The sequence below is a fragment of the Balaenoptera acutorostrata genome, chromosome 7 (assembly GCF_949987535.1).
Source record: "Balaenoptera acutorostrata chromosome 7, mBalAcu1.1, whole genome shotgun sequence".
Taxonomy (NCBI): Eukaryota; Metazoa; Chordata; class Mammalia; order Artiodactyla; family Balaenopteridae; genus Balaenoptera; species Balaenoptera acutorostrata.
Window position 1 is genome coordinate 77768009 of NC_080070.1, and position 19473 is coordinate 77787481.

At 45.0% G+C, this 19473-nt stretch overlaps 1 protein-coding gene across 4 annotated transcripts in view; it reads right to left on the reverse strand.

Annotated features, from left to right (window-relative positions):
• IGF2BP3 (insulin like growth factor 2 mRNA binding protein 3) overlaps positions 1–17981 on the reverse strand; it is a 150301-nt gene extending 132320 nt beyond the window's left edge. For all 4 annotated transcript variants that reach the window (XR_009008853.1, XM_007170312.2, XM_057550085.1 and 1 more), the window contains exons 1-2: positions 17486–17981; positions 16049–16109 (exon numbers count right to left, since the gene is read on the reverse strand). Coding sequence is in view for 3 of the 4 variants with exons in the window: in XM_007170312.2 (XP_007170374.2) it covers positions 16049–16109; positions 17486–17660 (236 nt within the window). In the remaining variant the exon portion in view is untranslated. The remainder of the gene's footprint in view (positions 1–16048; positions 16110–17485) is intronic.
• Between the last annotated feature and the right edge of the window lie 1492 nt (positions 17982–19473).

Sequence of the window (19473 nt, forward strand, 5' to 3'; positions counted from 1 at the left end):
ATACAATGGAATATTACTCAGCCATTATAAGGAACGAAACTGGGTCATTTGTAGAGATGTGGATGGACCTAGAGTCTGCTATACAGAGTGAATAAGCCAGAAAGAGAAAAACAAATATTGTATATTAACGCATATATGTGGAATCTAGAAAAATGGTACAGATGAACCTATTTGTAGGAAAGGAATTGAGACACAGACGTACAGAACAGACATGTGGACACAGGCGGGGAAGGGGAGGGTGGGATGAATTGGGAGATTAGGTTTGAGATAAATACACTACCATGTGTAAAACAGATAGCTAGTGGGAACCTGCTGTATAGCACAGGGAGCTCAGCTTGGTGCTCTGTGATAACCTAGATGGGTGGGATGTGGGGAGTGGGAGGGAGGTCCAAGAGCCAGAGGATATAGGTATACATGTAGCTGATTCACTTCATTGTACAGAAGAAACTAACACAACATTGTAAAGCAATTTTACTCCAATAAAAAAATTATTTTTAATTTAAAAATTTGGTCTTCCTTGGTGGTGCAGTGGCTAAGAATCCGCCTGCCAGTGCAGGGGACATGGGTTCGAGCCCTGGTCCAGGAAGATCCCACATGCCGAGGAGCAAGTAAGCCTGTGCGCCATAACTACTGAGCCTGCGCTCTAGAGCCCAAGAGCCACAACTACTGAGCCCGCGCGCCACAACTACTGAAGCCCACGTGCCTAGAGCCCGTGCTCCACAACAAGAGAAGACACCACAATGAGAAGCCCGTGCACCGCAACGAAGAGTGGCCCCCGCTCACCACAACTAGAGAAATCCCGCACACAGCAATGAAGACCCAATGCAGCCAAAAATAAATAAAAAATAAATTTAAAAATTTAAAAATTTTTTAAATGGAAGTTTTGTGGCAACCCTGCATTGAGCAAGTCTTTTGGCACCATTTTTCCAACAGCATTTGTTCACTTCGTGAGACCAATGGATTTTAATGTAACAAAGTACAAAAAAATTTACTGATAGGATTTCAGATTCCACAATTCAACTAACCTTTAAAAACTTTCCACTTGCAGAGTTTTGGTATAGGAACAAAAATACCCAGAATCATCTAAAAAGACTATTAAAATATTCCTCTCCTTTTCTAACTGTTCATCTGTGTGAGGCTAGATTTTCTACATATACTTCAATCAAAACAATATATCGCAACAAATTGAATGTTAAAGTAGTTATGAGTGCCCAGCTGTCAATTAGGTCAAACATTAAAGAAATTTGCAAATATGTAAAGCAATTCCACTTTCGTAATTTTTATTTTGGTTTTAGATGAGTTTGTTTTGTTACAAAAATCTGTTAATATGTGATGGGTTGGGACTTCCCTGGTGGCGCAGCGGTTAAGAACCCGCCTGCCAATGCAGGGGACACGGATTTGAGCTCTGGTCTGGGAAGATCCCACATGCCATGCAGCAACTAAGCCCGTGCACAACAACTACTGAGCCTGCGCTCTAGAGCCCACAAGCCACTACTACTGAGCCCACGTACCACAACTACTGAAGCCCATGCGCCTAGAGCCCGTGCTCCACAAGAGAAGCCACCGCAGTGAGAAGCCCGTGCGTCACAACAAAGAGTAGCCCCTGCTCGCTGCAACTAGAGAAAGCCTGCGTGCAGCAAGGAAGACCCCATGCAGCCAAAAATAAATAAATAAATTTATTTTTTTAAAATCTACCCTATAAAGCTCAAAAATGAGTAAATTGAAAATGTCCCAGACAGTCAAATTAAGGCTAGGGATCCTCTTAGCTTGGAAAGTAGACAATGGTGAAAGTTCCAGATTACCTGATAATACCTATTAAAATGTAATGAGTGATATAACAAAACCTAAAAGTTTATCTGCATATATTTTGGACTCCCACCCAAAGACCTTTTTACCAAGTCCTGCCTAGTGATTCCAACTCCTTTACAATACTGTTGATTAAAACTATGCTTACAGACCACACAAAACTATGAAGACTAGGTTGTGTTCCATGATACTTGAAGGGTATTCACATTTTAAGTTCTAACAGATACTCCCAAATGGCATGCCAAGAAGTCTTTGCCAATTTACATTCTAGCCGTTTGAGTGCCCATTCCTACACACTCTTGCCAACACCAGGTATCATCAATCTTGTTCATTTTTCCCAACTTGATAGGCAAAAATGCCATTACAATTGGCATTTCCCTAATGACTAGTGAGATAGGGTATCTCTTCCTAAGTAGATTGGCCTTTCAGATAACCCCTTCTGAACTGCTGCTTATCCTTTGTACATTTTTGTAGTATGTTGTCTACCTTTTTGAGATTAACAGGAGTTCTTTATCTCCTAGTCTTTTTTTTTTTTTTTAATAATATGATCTCTCTTAAGAGAATTTCCTAACTGGACACATTTTAGGGATGCTAAGACCTACACATCCAGACATAAAGTACAAACTTTTTTTTTTAATACAAACTCTTAACTTATTCACAATGCATAACTCATACTCTACAAAGAAGTGTGAAACATTTCTATGTATCTGTACATGTGAGAGCAAACTATGGGATTATGCAGGAATAGATACACTCAACTCTTATTTTCAATCTCCACTTGTAAATACACATGCTTACTAATATAAGACAACACCACTTAGGTGTCAGAGACTCCAAGAAGTCCTTTACAAACATTATCATTTAATTCCCAACAACCTCGTGCAATAAGTTTTATTGCTCCTATTTACAGATAAGCGGAGAAATCCAGAGTACCATCAGTTTGCCTGGGATCACAGAGATGAGCAAGGATTCTAACTGACGTCTGTGTGATTCCAAGCAAGGTACCACTGACCCTCCCAACAGTTTGTGTACTGCTGCCCCTAATTTTGCTCAGTTAATAGTGTGTGCACAGCGGAATCTAAAATATGACACAAATGAACCTACCTATGAAAGAGAAACAGACTCACAGACAGAGAACAGACTTGTGGTTGCCAAGGGGGTGGGGAGGGATGGAGTGGGAGTTTGAGATTAGCAGATGCACACTATTATATATAGAACGGATAAACTATAAGGTCCTACTGTATAGCACAGGGAACTATATTCAGTATCCTGTGATAAACCATAATGGAAAAGAATATAAAAAATAATGTATATGTATAACTGAATCACTTTGCCACACAGTAGAAATTAACACATTGTAAATCAACTATACTTCAATTTTTAAAAAATTATAAAAGTAAAAAAATTGGGAGAGAAATGGGAAAAGAAGGTAAAAGGTAATATAAGAACATTGATCTCATCATTCTCGTCTAGGGAGGGAGGTAGATATCATCTAAACTGACTTATAAAAAAACAGAAGACTAAGTACACATCAATGAAAAATTAGTTGATCTAAGAAAGAAATGGCAGATCTAGGAGTTGTCTTGTTGACGCTCAGAGAATGCTGCTCTTTATGGTTGAGCAGGTATTTCTGCTGATGGGGGAGGTTTGGTCAATGCCTAATGCAGATACACGATGCACAGTGCGGGGAGAGGGGAGGCCACAGGCCAGAGAACATTTTTTTATGTTTAAATTTTCCTGGGAATTCCCTGGCAGTCCAGTGGTTAGGACTCCACGCTCTCACTGCAGAGGGCCCAAGTTCGATCCCTCATTGGGGAGTTAAAGTCCCATAGGCCACGCGACATGGCCAAAAAATAAAAATAAAAATAAAAAAATAAATTTTTCTTGCCTTGCCAAAAAAAAAAAAAAATAGTGTGTGTATATAGAAGGGTCTCATTTTTCTCCAAAGGTTCATCATATCATTTGAGATGTCTTAATAAAATCAAATAATACCAGGTGGTTTAATCATTACCATTGACTAAAACTATGACTGTCATAACTGACCTTAAAAAAGCGGCATAGGCTCAGTCAGCCTTACTACAGGGTTCCTAGTCCTCTCACGATTTACCCTAATCACCCTGTCAGAGGGTGTCCCGGGAACAGCTCCATGCCCCATGTAATGTTCTGGGGCACAGCCGTTTCCAGGAAGCACTTAAGAGGTAAAAGCAGCTCAACATAATCTGCTGGTGAGCAGATCCCCAAATTAACCCAAGCACCAAGTCTTGCATGAGATGATCCCAAATAACCATCTGCTAAATGACATTAACTAAACTGAGTGAACCCCTAAAGTTAAACGCATGAAGAATCAGATCTCCTGAGCCCAACAGAACACGGGGTGCTCTTGCTGCCCCTATGGGCTCAGGCTCCACCACAATCCTGCCTCACACTCGGGCCTCTCTAATTCTGAACAGCTTGCCATTCCCCCGCACACACCAGGGTATTTCACACTTACATGCCTTGCCTCCTGCTGTCTCTTCTGCCTTTCCCATCCCCACTGCACACAGCCTCAGTTGCCTTCACATGCCTTGCTCTCTGAACCTATGCCTGGATGGCTGCACCAACACTCAGCTAAGCCCAACGCGCCTCCTGTGTTTCTGGGGCATCCCATATATACCTCATGATGTATTTACCCCTTCTCTACCTGCAGAGATATTAATCCACCTCTGGGATCACTGGCACCGTGAGCCACTGTTAGTGCTGAAGACAAAAATATCACTCAGGGATTGAGACAGAACAAAGTACAAGTCACTATACTCCATGTACTTTTCTTCAGAACAAGTATCTTCTTCATCTTTCTAGCCCCTGAAACCTAGTATGGAACTGCCTACAAGCACAGGTGCTCCATCTATGCTTGTTAAACTAAAAATTTTTTATAAGCCATAAGGCATGAATTCACTTCTGAAACTCAAAAAAAAATGCAGAAATAGGTAAACTTGCACACCAAAAATACAGAAATTAAAATTTCCAACCACACTTATCTCTCCAAAGAAAAGCAAGAGCTTCTCCATTTTTGCAAGAACAGCTGACTTTAAAAAAGTAGTAAACATTTGGGGATCACTGGAGAGAACTCAATCATCATCATAGGTTTTCTTAAATAAGCTCACCAATCATCATCTGCCCAGTTCCAGTGGCAAGCTGAGTAGGACTTTGTTTTGAAAACTAATTCTTTTTGTTGTTGTTGTTGTCTGTTGTTGTCTTTGCTTATTTTGCTTTGAAAACTAATTCTTAATCAAATTTCTCCTCAAAATATTATTTAGTAAAGCTCCCACTGCAAGTAAGTATTGTTAGTTTCTGAGGTAAGATCCAAAATTCAAGGTGGTAAGTATAAGAGAACATAAACCTCAGGTGTTCGAACTTTAAGTTTTCAGAATTTAATCTTTATAGCTTTTGACTTAATTTTTACATGCAAGGGACACAAATGAATCGGGACCTAAACTTGTCAGAGTCAGCAGAACATCCATGGTAGAAAGAATAAGGCTGTTCCTAGAATGATACAGTCCTCCATGCTTGAAAAGACCGTTTTACGGGCTTCCCTGGTGGCGCAGTGGTTAAGAATCCACCTGCCAATGCAGGCGACACGGGTTCAAGCCCTGGTCCGGGAAGATCCCACATGCCGCGGAGCAACTAAGCCCGTGCGCCACAACTACTAAGCCTGCGCTCTAGAGCCCGTGAGCCACAACTACTGAAGCCCATGAGCCTACAGCCCGTGCTCTACAACGAGAAGCCACTGCAATGAGAAGCCCGTGCACCACAACGAAGAGTAACCCCCGATCACCACAACTAGCAAAAGCCCACGCACAGCAATGGAGACCCAACACAGCCAAAAATAAATTAATTAATTAAATAAATTTTTTTTTTTTAAAAAGAAAGAAAGAAAAGACAGTTTTTAACCAAACTGTCTCACTGCACAATTCACTGAAAACAGCTTCTTGGTTGTCAAACTATGACTAACCATGTCAATAAGTAAACTTATGTTTTGGGCAGAGCACTTCCAAATTTAAATGTGCATGTCTTTTGACATAGCAATTTTCAGTCTAAGAATTTACCTTACAGAAATATCCAACCAAGCTTCCCTGGTGGTGCAGTGGTTAAGAATACACCTGCCAATGCAGGCGACACAGGTTCAAGCCCTGGTCCAGGAAGATCCCACATGCCACGGAGCAAATAAGCCCATGCACCACAACTACTGAGCCTGCGTTCTAGAGCCCACGTGCCACAACTACTGAAGTCCGCGCAACCACTGATGCCCGCGCCACAACTACCGAAGCCCACACGCCTAGAGCCCGTGCTCTGCAACAAGAGAAGCCACTGCAATGAGAAGCCTGCGCACAGCAACGAAGAGTAGCCCCTGCTCGCCACAACTAGAGAAAGCCCGCACATAGCAACAAAGACCCAACTCAGCCAAAAATAAATACATAAATACATTTATTAAAATATATATATATATATCCAACCAAGAGTCCTATGACATACATATACTTATGCTCCACTGAAATCACTATGAAAAGAACATTTAAATTGTTGCAACTATTTATATTGTTGCAATGCAACTTGGTTTAAGGAGAGTGAACTATTTGTACCTACACTGAAGATTCTTCAGGATACATTATTTAGTAAAAGCACAAAAAATAAACAGTATGATTTGATTATTAAATTAAAAAGTGTGGATGCATGCATAGAAAAATTTCTGAAAAATAATATACCAAGTTACCAGCTATAAGACATGGGAAATACATGGGGATAGGGAGGATTAAAGAACAAATATTTTCACATTTTCATAATTCATGTGTTTTTAATTAATTTACATGTATACATTTGTTAAGAATTTATCAAGATGTTTTATTTAATATTCATATACTCTATTGTACCTAGGTTATACCTTAATTTTTTTTTTAAATACATACTCAATGAAGATAAAAACAAAAAGACACCACCCAAAGATTTCTACTTTTATGAGCCCACATCCTAAACAGAACAAAAATTTTTCATATTTCTGTTATCACCACCAAATATAATATACATCCAGCCTTCACATTTGAATCTCAAGAGGAAAAAATATAACAGCTGCCATGGGAGTGACTACTGGGTGATGCTGTATTGATGCTTTATACACATCCCCAGGATCCAATGAGGCCTCCTTTCCATTCTAACCTCCCAAATTTGATTTCCTCATCCTTAAACATTTATCATCATGAATTCAGAAAGTAGAGTTGGGATTCAAACCCAGATGTAACGTTCTTCTGGCTACACCCTTCAGTTCAACAAGAGCACATGAGGCAAGCATCAGGGCTCCTCATCAAGATGTTTCAGTACGATTTCCCCCTCCTACTCTCTCCCAGTCCTTAATATCCCAAGCTTAAGAGACTTCTTTCCGCGAGGCAGGATCCTACTAAACTTGGTAACAAGGCGGGACGACCAGGCACCATGGACTCCACACAGGACACCTCTACCTCTTTTGCCATCTAAAACACATGCCGTGAATCACAATCACCTGCCTGGGATAAAGCCATGGCATCTACCTCCTCATGCCCTCTGTTCTACTCTCATATCTCCTTAGGCCCCCTCCAACTTCCCTGCAATTCATTTATACTAAGATGAAGCTGCTTAAAAAAGCAAAACAAAAAAACAAAAAAACCTTCAAGGAAAAAGTAGTCTCATTTTCTGTCTTAAAACAGATGTCTGGATATTTTTATTCTGCAGTAAGCCCCAGATTCCAGACTACTTGTACCTGTCTTTTCCCTGCAGGAAGACAATAAATCAACCCTTCAAAGAAGCCAAACAAGATTTCTTTTTTCTTCAGAGAAAGCAAGAAACAGGACATCTCTGCTCCGACTTGCCACTGCAAACAAGATCAGGCTGCTGTGTAAGCTACTTTTTGAGGATTTGACAACTTTAAATGGGAGAAATGAAGACAGGGCAGAGTCACAGGACCTGGAAATGGGTTCCACTAATCACCTGCAGCGCCATGGGCAAGTCACTTCTTCTCCCAGGGCTTTACGGAAAATCCTTTGGTAAAGCAACTAATACCATTTTTAAAAAACCCTATTGTGCTATCTCATTTTTATTAGTTTTCTCTCTTAAAATAGTAGGTGTTTAACACATTCTGAAAGTAGCATTTTATTAATCAAAGGACTTGCATAGACAAAGAAAGTCTTAAAAGAGTTATTCAGACCAAGTCACCTGCCTCAAAATCAAGTGCTCTAACATATCACCTTGTTTTGGTGACTCCTGTGGCCAAAGACAGTATTCATAATTTGAGACGGAGGCTACTTTACCAAGGACCAGATTTTTTAATATGCAAAAATGAGAGAATTTAGGGCACTTCAAGGGTTTCTTATATGTCTTATAACTTAAATTTTATGAATAAAATGGACAGAATGCTTTATTCAAGTATACTAAAATAACAAAGTGATTAAAGTATTTTAAACCTCGCCCATAATATTCAAAAATATTGTGGCCATTAGTGTCAGCCTTTGCTTGTCTTTAATCAAGTATTTAGACAAGCACATAGAAGCACTGGACTTTGCACTGTTTTGGAACCAAATATGTACTAATAAAAAGCAGAATGGGTTGTCCACGGGAAAGTGAGCTCACAGTCACCAGAAGTGTCAAAACAGACGCCAGAGTGTAGGTCAACTGTTACCAACAAGTCTTGCCCACTGAACAAGAGGAGGATCTACTAACCTTAGGAGCTGCTTCCATCTCTAGCAACTTAAAAATAGAACATACTTATAGATGTTTCTGGAACATAAAAAAAAAAAATGAACTAAGAGCCTAATAAATGAATCCTGGAAGAAAGGCTGTATTCCAGGTTGCTCCAAAATTTGTAAATCGCTCTCCATTTATTTACAGCACAGCCAGAAGGCTGAGACTTAACACCACTCCCACTCACTTTTTCATCCATCTAAAGCACAAACTCTCAGTGATACGCTACACAGTTGATTACTTTCCTTCTCCACAGGCTTTCTTCACTTCTCTCTCAGAAACAGTTCGCTGTGCTTGACTTCCGCTAATCACTGGCCTCCTTCACTCTCCTGTGCTGGTCCCTCCTTCCTCCTAGAGCTCCAGGCTCAGTTCCCTGATGATCTTGTCCAATTCCATGATGTCAATACCACAAGCTAATGAAGCCTCGAATGCTCACCTCCGCTTCCTACCTTCTCCTGGGCTCCAGACCAATATATCCAACTACCTACTTGACTTCCTCATTTAAATTTCTAATAAACATTAGAAACAAAATATGCCAAAAGTAAAGCTCCTGACTTCCACCCAAGAACCTGTTTGTCTCACAATACTCCCCATTTTGGTCAACGGCACCACCTTCCAACCAGTTGTTCTGGTCAAAAAATCTCGTCATCCTTTCCTCTTCTCACACCTCTCATCCAATCCATCAGCAAACCCTATTAGCTGTTCCGTAGAAATAAACAGAGACTGACCACTACTCATTACCTCAAAAGTTAACACCATCCTCTTACCAGCATATTACAAGGGGACTGGCTCCCCATTTCTAGTGCTAAATGCTATTTTCAGGTATTTTATGTTCTAAGCATTTTCAAGCCTAAATGCTCCCCTCCTCCAGTTTGTGGAAATCTACAAAGATGGCCACCATCAATTCCTCCTCTGTGTACATGCATGCCACTCCACCATCAAGAGAGAGAAGCTATTTCCACACCCCCCTTGAACCTGTCCTGGCCTCGTGGCCTGCCTTTATCAATAGAATGGGATTAAAAGCAACAATGTGCCAATTCTGCACCTAGCCTTTAAGAGGCCCAGCAGCTTCTGATTTCACTTGGGGTAGCCAGCCAGGGGCCACTACTGAGTGATGAGACACAGAGTAGAGAAAGATGACCTGGATAAGCACCAAGAGGCCAGACATGTGAGTGAAGTCTTCTTGGACCTTTGAGCCCAGCTTAGTAAATGACCCAAAATGATACCACGTGGAACAGAACTAACCACCTAACAGACCCATATGACCATAGGAAAAAGTAAGTCGCTGTTGTTTCGAGGCACCAATTTTCAGGGTGCTGCGACAGAGAACTGAAACACCATGATCACAATGGAATCAACATCCTAAACAACTAAGTGATAGTGGCCGATATTCTAAGGACTCAGGCCTCTTTCAGCTTAGAGTTCCACTAGATTTTAACAGCATTTTTTTTTTTTTTCATTTCAAAGTTTGGTTTGAGGAAACAATAATTCCATAATTTCAAACCTTTTCCTAATCAAGTTAAATGGCCTCAGCATAATTCTCTCAAACACATAATTTATGTACTATGGACTCCCCTTCAGGGCAACAAAATTCCTATACTATATTGATATTTATAGCTGTGTTTATTTACCAAATACTTACCAAACAGCAATTTCAGACCACGATAAATCTTAATAGAACACTGAAAACTGTTTGCAACCAGCTTTCAAGCAAAACTCTGTAGTCAAAGCCCATTTGTAAACATCAGATTTATGGGGCAGAGATCCTAAGTAAACATGCCAATCCAGGGACTTCCCTGGCAGTCCAACGGTTAAGACTTCACACTTCCAATGCAGGGGGCACGGGTTCAATCCCTGGTCGGGGAACTAAGATCCCACATGCCACGTGGCCAAAACAAAAACAAAAACCAAACAAACAACAACAAAAAATTCTATGCCTGTGGTGATAGTTACACAACTCTGTAAATATACCAAAAATCATTGAATTGCACAAGTAAAGCAAGTGAATTGTATGGTATGTAAATTATAACTCAATAAAAATTTTTAAAAATAAAAATGCCAATCCTATCCCTTGGTCACTGCTCCCACACTGCCACCTCCTGTCTTATGACTCTAGAAGCTTGAATCAGAGTCAACAGTTGATAAAGGAAACTCAACTAAGAATAGCACAGACTCTCTCCTTCCTCCCAGACAAAACCAACCACCAGCGTTCCTGAATGGATAATTCACACTTTTCAAAATTAGTTACTGCTAGAAGTTGCTGTCTGAATGCTGCTAAAGACTATTAAAATGGAGTTGCTTCAAAATATATATCAAGGTGGCTCAACAGCTTCACTTTAATACAAAATCCCAGACCTATAACAACACATGAACTACAGTAGTGTGGCTCACAAAAGCATTTCAAAGTATGGCAAAGATCATGTCCCTCTTGCTGACTGCCCAAAAAAGGTACACGTGCAAAAGCAACTGAACTACCATACTACAGAAAAGAAATACAAGTCAAGTTCCTTACAGGGAAAAGCCCAGCTCTCTGCAATTCCAAAATATATTTTTAAACCTTAGCTGGTAACTCATTTATTTCAAGCAGAATGCAAAACTCAGAACAAAATATGCCTCCTGTTAGTTTATTATAATGGCATTTGGCGTGAACAGAGAATGTAAGTCATCACACAAATCAAAAGGAAACCAGAAACAGAAGCCAAGATTCTCAGTTCCCACTGGCTCCAGGCACATGTCACGTTTTCATAACGTCTTCCTTGTTATCATGGACAGCCACACAGAAGCTACTTATCAACATTTTTTTTTTAATTCTAATAAAGTGAGAAAGAAAAGTAAGAAATCTTTTAAACTTTCTCAAACCGTACTGAGAAAACAACGTGAAATCAAGAAAAATCTCATTGGCTACAACCACTTAAGCAGTCATGCATTACTGATCTTAAACCGAGCACTGCAAAGATAACCTTGCCTATGATTCTTTACCAGCCGTGAAAGTTTCCTAACGTTCAGAATCTCAGGGCTATGCATGTTTGAGAAATTTCCCTAATTCACAAGATTCACCTGTACCACCACTGATAAACCGGGGGCATACCTGTTAAAATATTTAGCATTAAAAGCAGCTTCTGTCCTGAGACAACAGGGTCTTATGCCCTGGCTAATGGGCACATGGCTAGTCATGGCATCATCCTATTCTATACTTAACAGCTTTTAAAAGACAGCACTAGCTTTTAAATGGCCATTTAAAGTAAGATATATTTAAAACCACAGTAATTTTTATACATGCTCTACCCCATTTATATGCTAAACATAAGATTCTAATACGGAAATAAGCTGTTCATTTTATTTCCTTTTTTTTTTTTTTTTTTTTAATTTTAAGGAAGCAAGAAACAAAGACATTTGAGCTTAGGCACCACAGTCTGTTTTAACGGATCCTTCCTGGAAAAATATTAACTATGATATCCCACTATTTTTTCTCTTTCATTCAAATACGTTTTGGCTACATACAATTCTAATCAAGGCCAAGAGCTAAATCATGAGAAAGTTTAAGCTAGAAAAAGCTGGAAAGTACACAAATTTTCATAATTTAAAAAAGTAATGGAAAACGAATTAAACCACCATCCGCTCAGTTCCCCAGTGTCAGCAACTTTCCTGTTACCTCTCCCATGCCCAAGAGCCCACAACATAACAAAAAGGAAATCGGCGCTATTTACAAAATCATATAGGGGCACACACAAGGTTCCCCAAGATACCAGTGACTCTTCCAACCAAAGTCAGCTACCGTCTTCCAAAGTAAAAACAATTTTCACACCCACCCTCACCCCCAAGGAGGGAGGGAAATTCTTTTTAAAGCTTATACCTCCAGAGTGAAGCCAAGTCTTCATGTGCTGTATCTTTTATATCTGTAACAAAAAGTACAACACTATCACTGGTACTCAGTGCAATCTTCTCTTCATTCTGGATGCAGGGGACCTCAAACTCTGTGAAGCACTGCTATAATCTTCCCCAGCTGGGGGGTATCTGAATGCAGAAAAGCAACATTCCTTCCACATTCCCTTGTGACTTCGGTAACCATGAGCTAAGCTTGGTCTGAACCAAACTCAACAATGCCCCTTCCTGAAATGGTCCCACCCAGCTCTGCTCCCCGTCAGAGGTGGGCCATCCTACCACGCATCAAATCACCCCCTGGGCCTGCTCCCCTGTTTAGCTGCTGCAAGCCCATTGATCCATCTCAGAGTGCTGCCATAAGCATTCTTCAGCACCGGGCTCCCAACATGCCTTGCACAGCAGGTATAAAGGTCACTGCTGCATATGTGGGTATGCCTGCCTCAGGTGCCCACATGATGATGGGATGGAATGCAATGACTGCTAAGCACAAAGAACTCCACCCAGAAGTCCAGCAGGCTCACTGGCAAGGACTGGTCCGCGGCATTCAATTCACTGTCACCAGTACCACCTCTTGACACTCCTATAGGTGCTGGGCATGTGGATCACCAAGGTGCCTTCTCTGCCCTCTCCCAAAGCCTATTCAGACAGTGGAACAGTCCAGATAAGGAAAACTACAACACAGTTCCAAGGTTCAGCTAGAACAAAATTGTAACACAGATTTCCAGCAGATGTCCCCGGGTAAGGCTTCCCCAGTAGCGCAGTGGATAAGAATCTGCCTGCCAATGCAGGGGACAAAGGTTCGATCCCTGGTCCGGGAAGATCCCACACGCCGTGGAGCAACTAAGCCCGTTCACCACAATTACTGAGCCAGCGCTCTAGAGCCCTCGAGCCACAACTACTGAGCCCGCGTGCCTAGAACCCATGCTCCGCAACAAGAGAAGCCACCGCAATGAGAAGCCCGCGCACCGCAACGAAGACAAGCCCGCGTGCAGCAACGAAGACCCAACACAGCCAAAAATAAATAAATGAAATAAAAATTAAAATTAAATATATTTTTAAAAAATCCCTGGGCAGAGAAAGCAAGCTCTATTGTTGTTTTTAGCCATTTCTGTACAAGCAAAGGACTTACTTGATTGCTTTCTAAATCAGTTAAAAAAAAAAAAAGTTGTCTCCAATGTACTCACTCTTATTTGCTAGTAAGACAATATCATTCAAAATCCTCAGCATTTTAATGCTAATGAAAATCAGCTACAAAATTTAATCTACATTGTTAATAAACTGAAGAAGTTTCCATTGATAAATACTTTCTGCCACTGGTAACATTTTACTTTATGTGATTTCCTAAGCAGCAACTCCTGTTTGTCATAAAGTAACAAGTAAACTAAGTATGTTTTTAGGTTGGGCAAAAGCCTTTAAGAATAAAACAGGCAGTCTATTAACCAGACAATGTTTTTAATTCCCTACACATGGGGGACAAATTCACACCAGCCTGGAGAAGGAAAATCAGGAGAGTAAGGCAAAGTTATTGCATTTACACACTGGTCAAGACATTTAATGTTTAAATTTAGAAACTCTCAAATGTTAAAATGCCTGTCCTTCAACACAACCATCTGCCTATTTCTTATTCAACATCTGAAGAAAATTAAGATACAGTGGCTAAACATGAAACCAATTAGAATTTGAAGAATGTGCTTACATTTTTTTCCAGTAGGTAAACAATTCAGACTATGCCTTTAACCTTTTTTTAAGGAGCTATGACTTCTCCCCCAATTTTTCAATCGTTTATTAAACTGAGATCAATTTAGATAGTCTTCAGTACACATTCTATTGTTTTAGCTTTTAAAAGAGAATTCCATTCTGCTATATAAAATAACTTGACCCCTACCAAAATTCCCAACTAGAACTAAATCTGGCCACGCCAAATCCCTTTCCAACTATCCTGATGAAAATTAAGCACATGGAGAAGAGAAATCCACAAAAATCCAAACAGGCTCGCTAACAAAAACACAATTTGTGAAAGTGCTTTACCTGGAAGGGAGCTCAATCTAAAAATAGGCATAGGGACTTCCCTGGTGGCACAGTGATTACGAATCGGCCTGCCAATGCAGGAGACACAGGTTCGATCCCTAGTCCGGGAAGATCCCACATGCCACGGAGCAACTAAGCCCGTGCGCCACAGCTACTGAGCCTGCGCTCTAGAGCCCGCGAGCCACAACTACCGAAGCCCAGGCGCCTAGAGCCTGTGCTCCGCAACAAGAGAAGCCACGGCAATGAGAAGCTCGCTCGCCGCAACCAGAGAAAGCCTGCGTGCAGCAACGAAGACCCAACACAGCCAAAAATTAATTAATTAATTGATTGATTTTAAAAAGAAACTAAAAAAAAACCACCCTTTAAAATAAAGTAAAATAATTTAAAAATAAATTTAAAAAATAAAAATAGGCATAGGATGACCTGTTAGGTAGGCATCTCTCCCAGCCAAGCACCAGGGAAATGCACAGCAAACCCTTTCCACCCTCCAGCATACACACCCTCACCAATATCTAACCAGACGCTCTGGCTGCCCTAGTTTAAATTAACTTCCAGCTTACTACTTGGCCCAGGTTGGGAGTGGGGGATGGGAGGGGGGAAAGGAAGAAACCCTAACCCCACCTTGCAAAGCCCAGCAACGCATAAGCCAACACCAGCACCACCGGGAGGAAGCAGAGCCTTTCAAGTCAGTGCTACAGAGCCGGGATCTGGCCTGCTCTGGAGAAGGGAGCCATTTCTCCAAAATACTTCAGAGATTAAAACACAATCTCCAAACATTCTGTAAACTGACACACTACACATGCTTTCCGAAAAGTGCAATCCCCCTTGTTTAAGTAGCAAAAATCTTCAGTCTTCTCCATCTCTTGGTGGTTATCTGTAAGCAATATTTTTTAAATGGGGGCGGGGGTGGGGGGAGTAGGGGGAAGGCCTGGAGACAAAGGCGGGTTTGCAGAAAGCTGTCTTACTCTGCAGTGACTGAAAGGCGCTTCTGGGCAGGAGAAGCCCAGGCGTTCACTCACGTGTTCCAATCCCGGCGGGCGAGCTACCAGGGTAAAGGCAAATTCCTCTCCTCTCAGATGTGAGGACGGCCTCCCAGGCCTCTCAGACTCGTCGCCGCCAACTCGGGACAGAGAAGGAAAGGCACGCCACACCCGCGCTTGTCTGCAGCTGCTTTCGCCTATCCTGCACTTTCAGGTGGGGGGCGGCGGGCTGGAGCGGTCACCCATTGCTTCCTAATTCCCATAGATGCCTAGAAACTGCCCTTTGAGACTTTGATTTCCTGTTGCAGCAACTTGACCTACTCTGCCGGAGAACATGTAGCTGTGAGAGCTTCCTTAAGCGACTTTATACCAGTAACAATAATCCAGTGGCAGGGGCCACAGACAAGTCGTCTATTCCTTCACAGCAGTACCAACACACACTCACACTCACACCCACAAACCTGGCAGAAACTTAAAAGGCAAAAGACGGGAAACGCCAAGTCATACAGCAACCCAATAACAGTAAGAGGAAAAGTTGTTTTCAGCTGTGTTGAGTCTCTCCTCCCAATGGTTGAGAACAGAATCAATGAGAACGTAAGTAAGCTCACCTTTGCCTTTTGGGGACCGAGTGCTCAACTTCTATGAGTTTCCCGTTCAGTTCCACTTTACCTGCGGACACACAAGAGGTGGAGGGGCAGTTGGCCCGGTTTAGCAGCTCTCTGGGCCCGAAGGACCCGCACAGCCTAAGCAGCGACACGAGTGGCCTCCTGAGACCCCGAAAGGCACCCGGACGTGGCTCAAAGCCGAGAGAGAAACCGGCCCCGCGCGGGTGGGAAGCTGAGCCCCTGGAGGCTGCGTGTGTGTAACTTACAGATGGGTGAGAAGGGGGATCAATTGGCTGACCCACTACTTGGGGAACACTCTACCCGCCGCCCCCCCCCCCCCACGTCCGCTTCCCCAGAGACTCCAGAAGACAAGTTCGGGGGAAGGGGCTACGTGGGCTTTCTTCAGGAGGGGGCGCCCAGGCCCTTCTCCCGGGTTCAAGCCCAGGCCCGCCGGGAACTGGCAGCGAGGGGCGGGAAAGGCTCGAGGACCGCAGGGCAGGCGCGGCAAGAGCGAACGTCCAGAGGCGCAGCTCAGCACGGACTGCACAGCGCGCGAGGGACGGCGCGCCACCCGCCACCCCGAAAGGCATGTGGCTCGGAGTGGGACCTGAACACAGCCTTGCCCCGGGCGTCCCCCCCACCGCGCGCCTCCCCGCCACGCACGGCCCCCCGCCCTCGCCGAGCGCTCCCCACCAGTCCCGGAGGCCGCGGCCCGAAGCCTGGCAGCCCGGCGCCACAGCGGGACTCGCTCCGAGGCGACCCCTGGTCGCCCGCGCCCACCTGCCCCTCTAGCTCGTTGTACGCGGGAAGGTCGAGCAAATAACCCGGGTCGCCCTCGCCCGCCTCCCGCAAGGTTGAGGGGAAGCGCGGGGCCGCCCGTGCTAGGCACCACCCGCGGCCTCGCTCGGCAGCCGGGTCAAGGCCACTTGGAGTTCTCCCGCGACCGGGGTCTGGGGCGGGAGGGGAGGCAGCGAATCCAACACCACAAATAACCGGCAGGGAGAGGAAGGAAGGAGCGAGAAACAGGCGTTCGCTCTCGGCCCCCAAGCAAGGCCCGGCGTGCCGGAGCCTGGAGCACGCGCCTGGGCCCGGGCGGGGCGCGGGGCGAGCACCCCCCCTCCAGCCCCGCTCCCAGGCGCCACACAGTCCCCCCCGCCTCCCCCTCCGAGCCCGCGCCGGGGCTTTCTTGACAGCGCGTTCGCTCTTAGCCCTCAAAGCCCGGCGGGGGAGGGGAGCCGCGGGGGCCGGGTAGGCGCCCGGGCTGGGAGAAGGGCCCCGACCCACGCGTGCAGGCGCCCGGGCCTCGTCCCCTCTCCCCCGCCCGCCCAGGCCGGGGCCCTGTGTGGACAACCCCGTGTCAGCCGCGGCCCGACCCCGGCAGGCCCGGGCAAGCGGCGCGGGGCTGGGCAGGCGTCCCGGCGGAGCCCGGCCGGGGCCCACCTGAAAGCGCTTCGATGGCCTTGAGGGCCCAGCTCTCGTCCGGACAGTCCACAAACGCGTAGCCAGTCTTCACCAGGAAGGGTCCCGACACCGGGATCTTGGCGTCCTTGAAGATACTTTCCAGGTCCGAAGGGACGGCGTTCTCGCTGAGGTTTCCGATATACAGTTTGTTCATTGTGAAGAGCGGTTGTTTAAAAAAATTAAGAGAAAAACGAAAAATTAAAACCACCCACAGCGATGGATGGATCCGGCGGGTTTTGTTCCCCTCCTCTTCTCGCCGTTAAAATACACAGACACACTAAGAACCAAGGACAAGAACGAGGAGCGAAAAATCAGATCCGAGGGTTTCTGTTTTTCCTTTTCTAGGTATTAAAAAAAAAGAAGAAAAGAAAAAGCCTTGCTACAACCCAAACGCATCAACGAGTCTTCCTAACTCGGAGGAGGAGGCGGGATTAGCGAGAAAAAGGAGGAGAGGAGGGAGGGGGGGAAACTACTTTTTGTCTCTTACTCCCCAACCCCTCTGGCATCGGCCAGCGGACTGTGAAAATATCCCACTACGTGAGGGCAGGCGCCGCCTCCCCATAAAAAACCCAGAAGGGTGACTGGCAGGGGGGAGGGGAGAAGGGGTGGAGGGAGGAAGGCGCAGGAGGCGGAAAAAATCCGCTCCGAGTGTCCGGCTTTTTGAATGAGCCACGTGTTCAAACTACAAATCAACGTCTCACGTGAGGAATCCCAGCGCCTCAATTAGAGTGGGCTTCGCAGGAAAAAAAGAGCTAGCAGGAGGAGGAAGAGGGGGAGGGGAAACGAGATTGGGCGAGGGACCGTGAGAAGGCGAGGAGGAAGAGGGGCGGAAAATGCTAAAGGAGCCGCAGCCGAGGCACGGAGGGGAGCGCGGCCGGGGGAGCAGATTGTCACCACGGAGTTTAGAAAGGGTTATCTGGTCGGGGCGGATCCGGAGGGGGAGGGGAGGGGGAGGGGAGAAATATTGATTTTTTTTTTTTTTTAATGACATAGGAGTCGGGGTGCTAACTAGGCAATTCCTCAGCTCTATTTACCGGAGTTTTAAATGTTCGATTTTTAAAAAGAGGTAATTAACAAAGCCAAAGAGTCCCCATTCCGAACTCGCCTTGTGGCTTTCATGACACAAGTGTAACCTCGGCAAAGCCGCGAGCACCTTCCCAGGGCTGGCAGGGACGGAAACGCAGTGAGGGGGTGGCTGGGTGGGTGGGTGCGGGCGGGAGAGGCGGGCAGACGCGCCCCACCCTGTGCACCCTTTACAGTCGCGGGCACCGGGGAAGTGGGGCGGCCCCGAGCCAGGGGGATGGGGGATGGGAGCCCGCGGCGTCCTGGGCGGGTGTCTGGGCGACACCTCCTCCGCCTCCGCCTGCGCTCGCGGTGGCTTTGGGCTTCGCGTTTGCCATTGGTTGCGCGATTCAGAAAAGGCTCCGGGATCAATGAGGCCGGGGGCGGGCTTGGCCACCGGTGGGGGAGGGGAGCGCAGGGGCCGAGGTTTCTGGCGTGGGGATGGGGGCGTCCCGGGCCTCGGAGGCCAGAGCCGAGAATTCAGAGTGGGAAAAGTCGGTATTTAAACGGAAACCATTTCTTCCTGTAGTTTCCAGAGGAGGAGGAGGAGTGGGGTAGGCTGGTACTTTTATTTAAAGAATTTTAGTTGGAGAACTTGGGACTCTTAAAACAGGAAGCCCGCTCTGCGTTACCCCTGGGTGGTATTTGCACTCGAAAAATTGCTCGAGTCTCTTTCTGCTTCTTTTCTGCCCGCATTTGGCCATGAGAACCATTCATAATTTCCCCTGTGTGTAACGAGTACAATGGTGGGTGTTGGGGGGAGGGTCTGGGCCCGGTGGAGCCTTACTGGGCCGACAAAATGAGGACTGGAGACGAGGAATACGGAAATGAGTGCTGGGGTTCTTTTGGAAATCTTCAAGTGTTTCATGATTGTGTACTCCACTCAAAGGCTTCATTTGCACCAG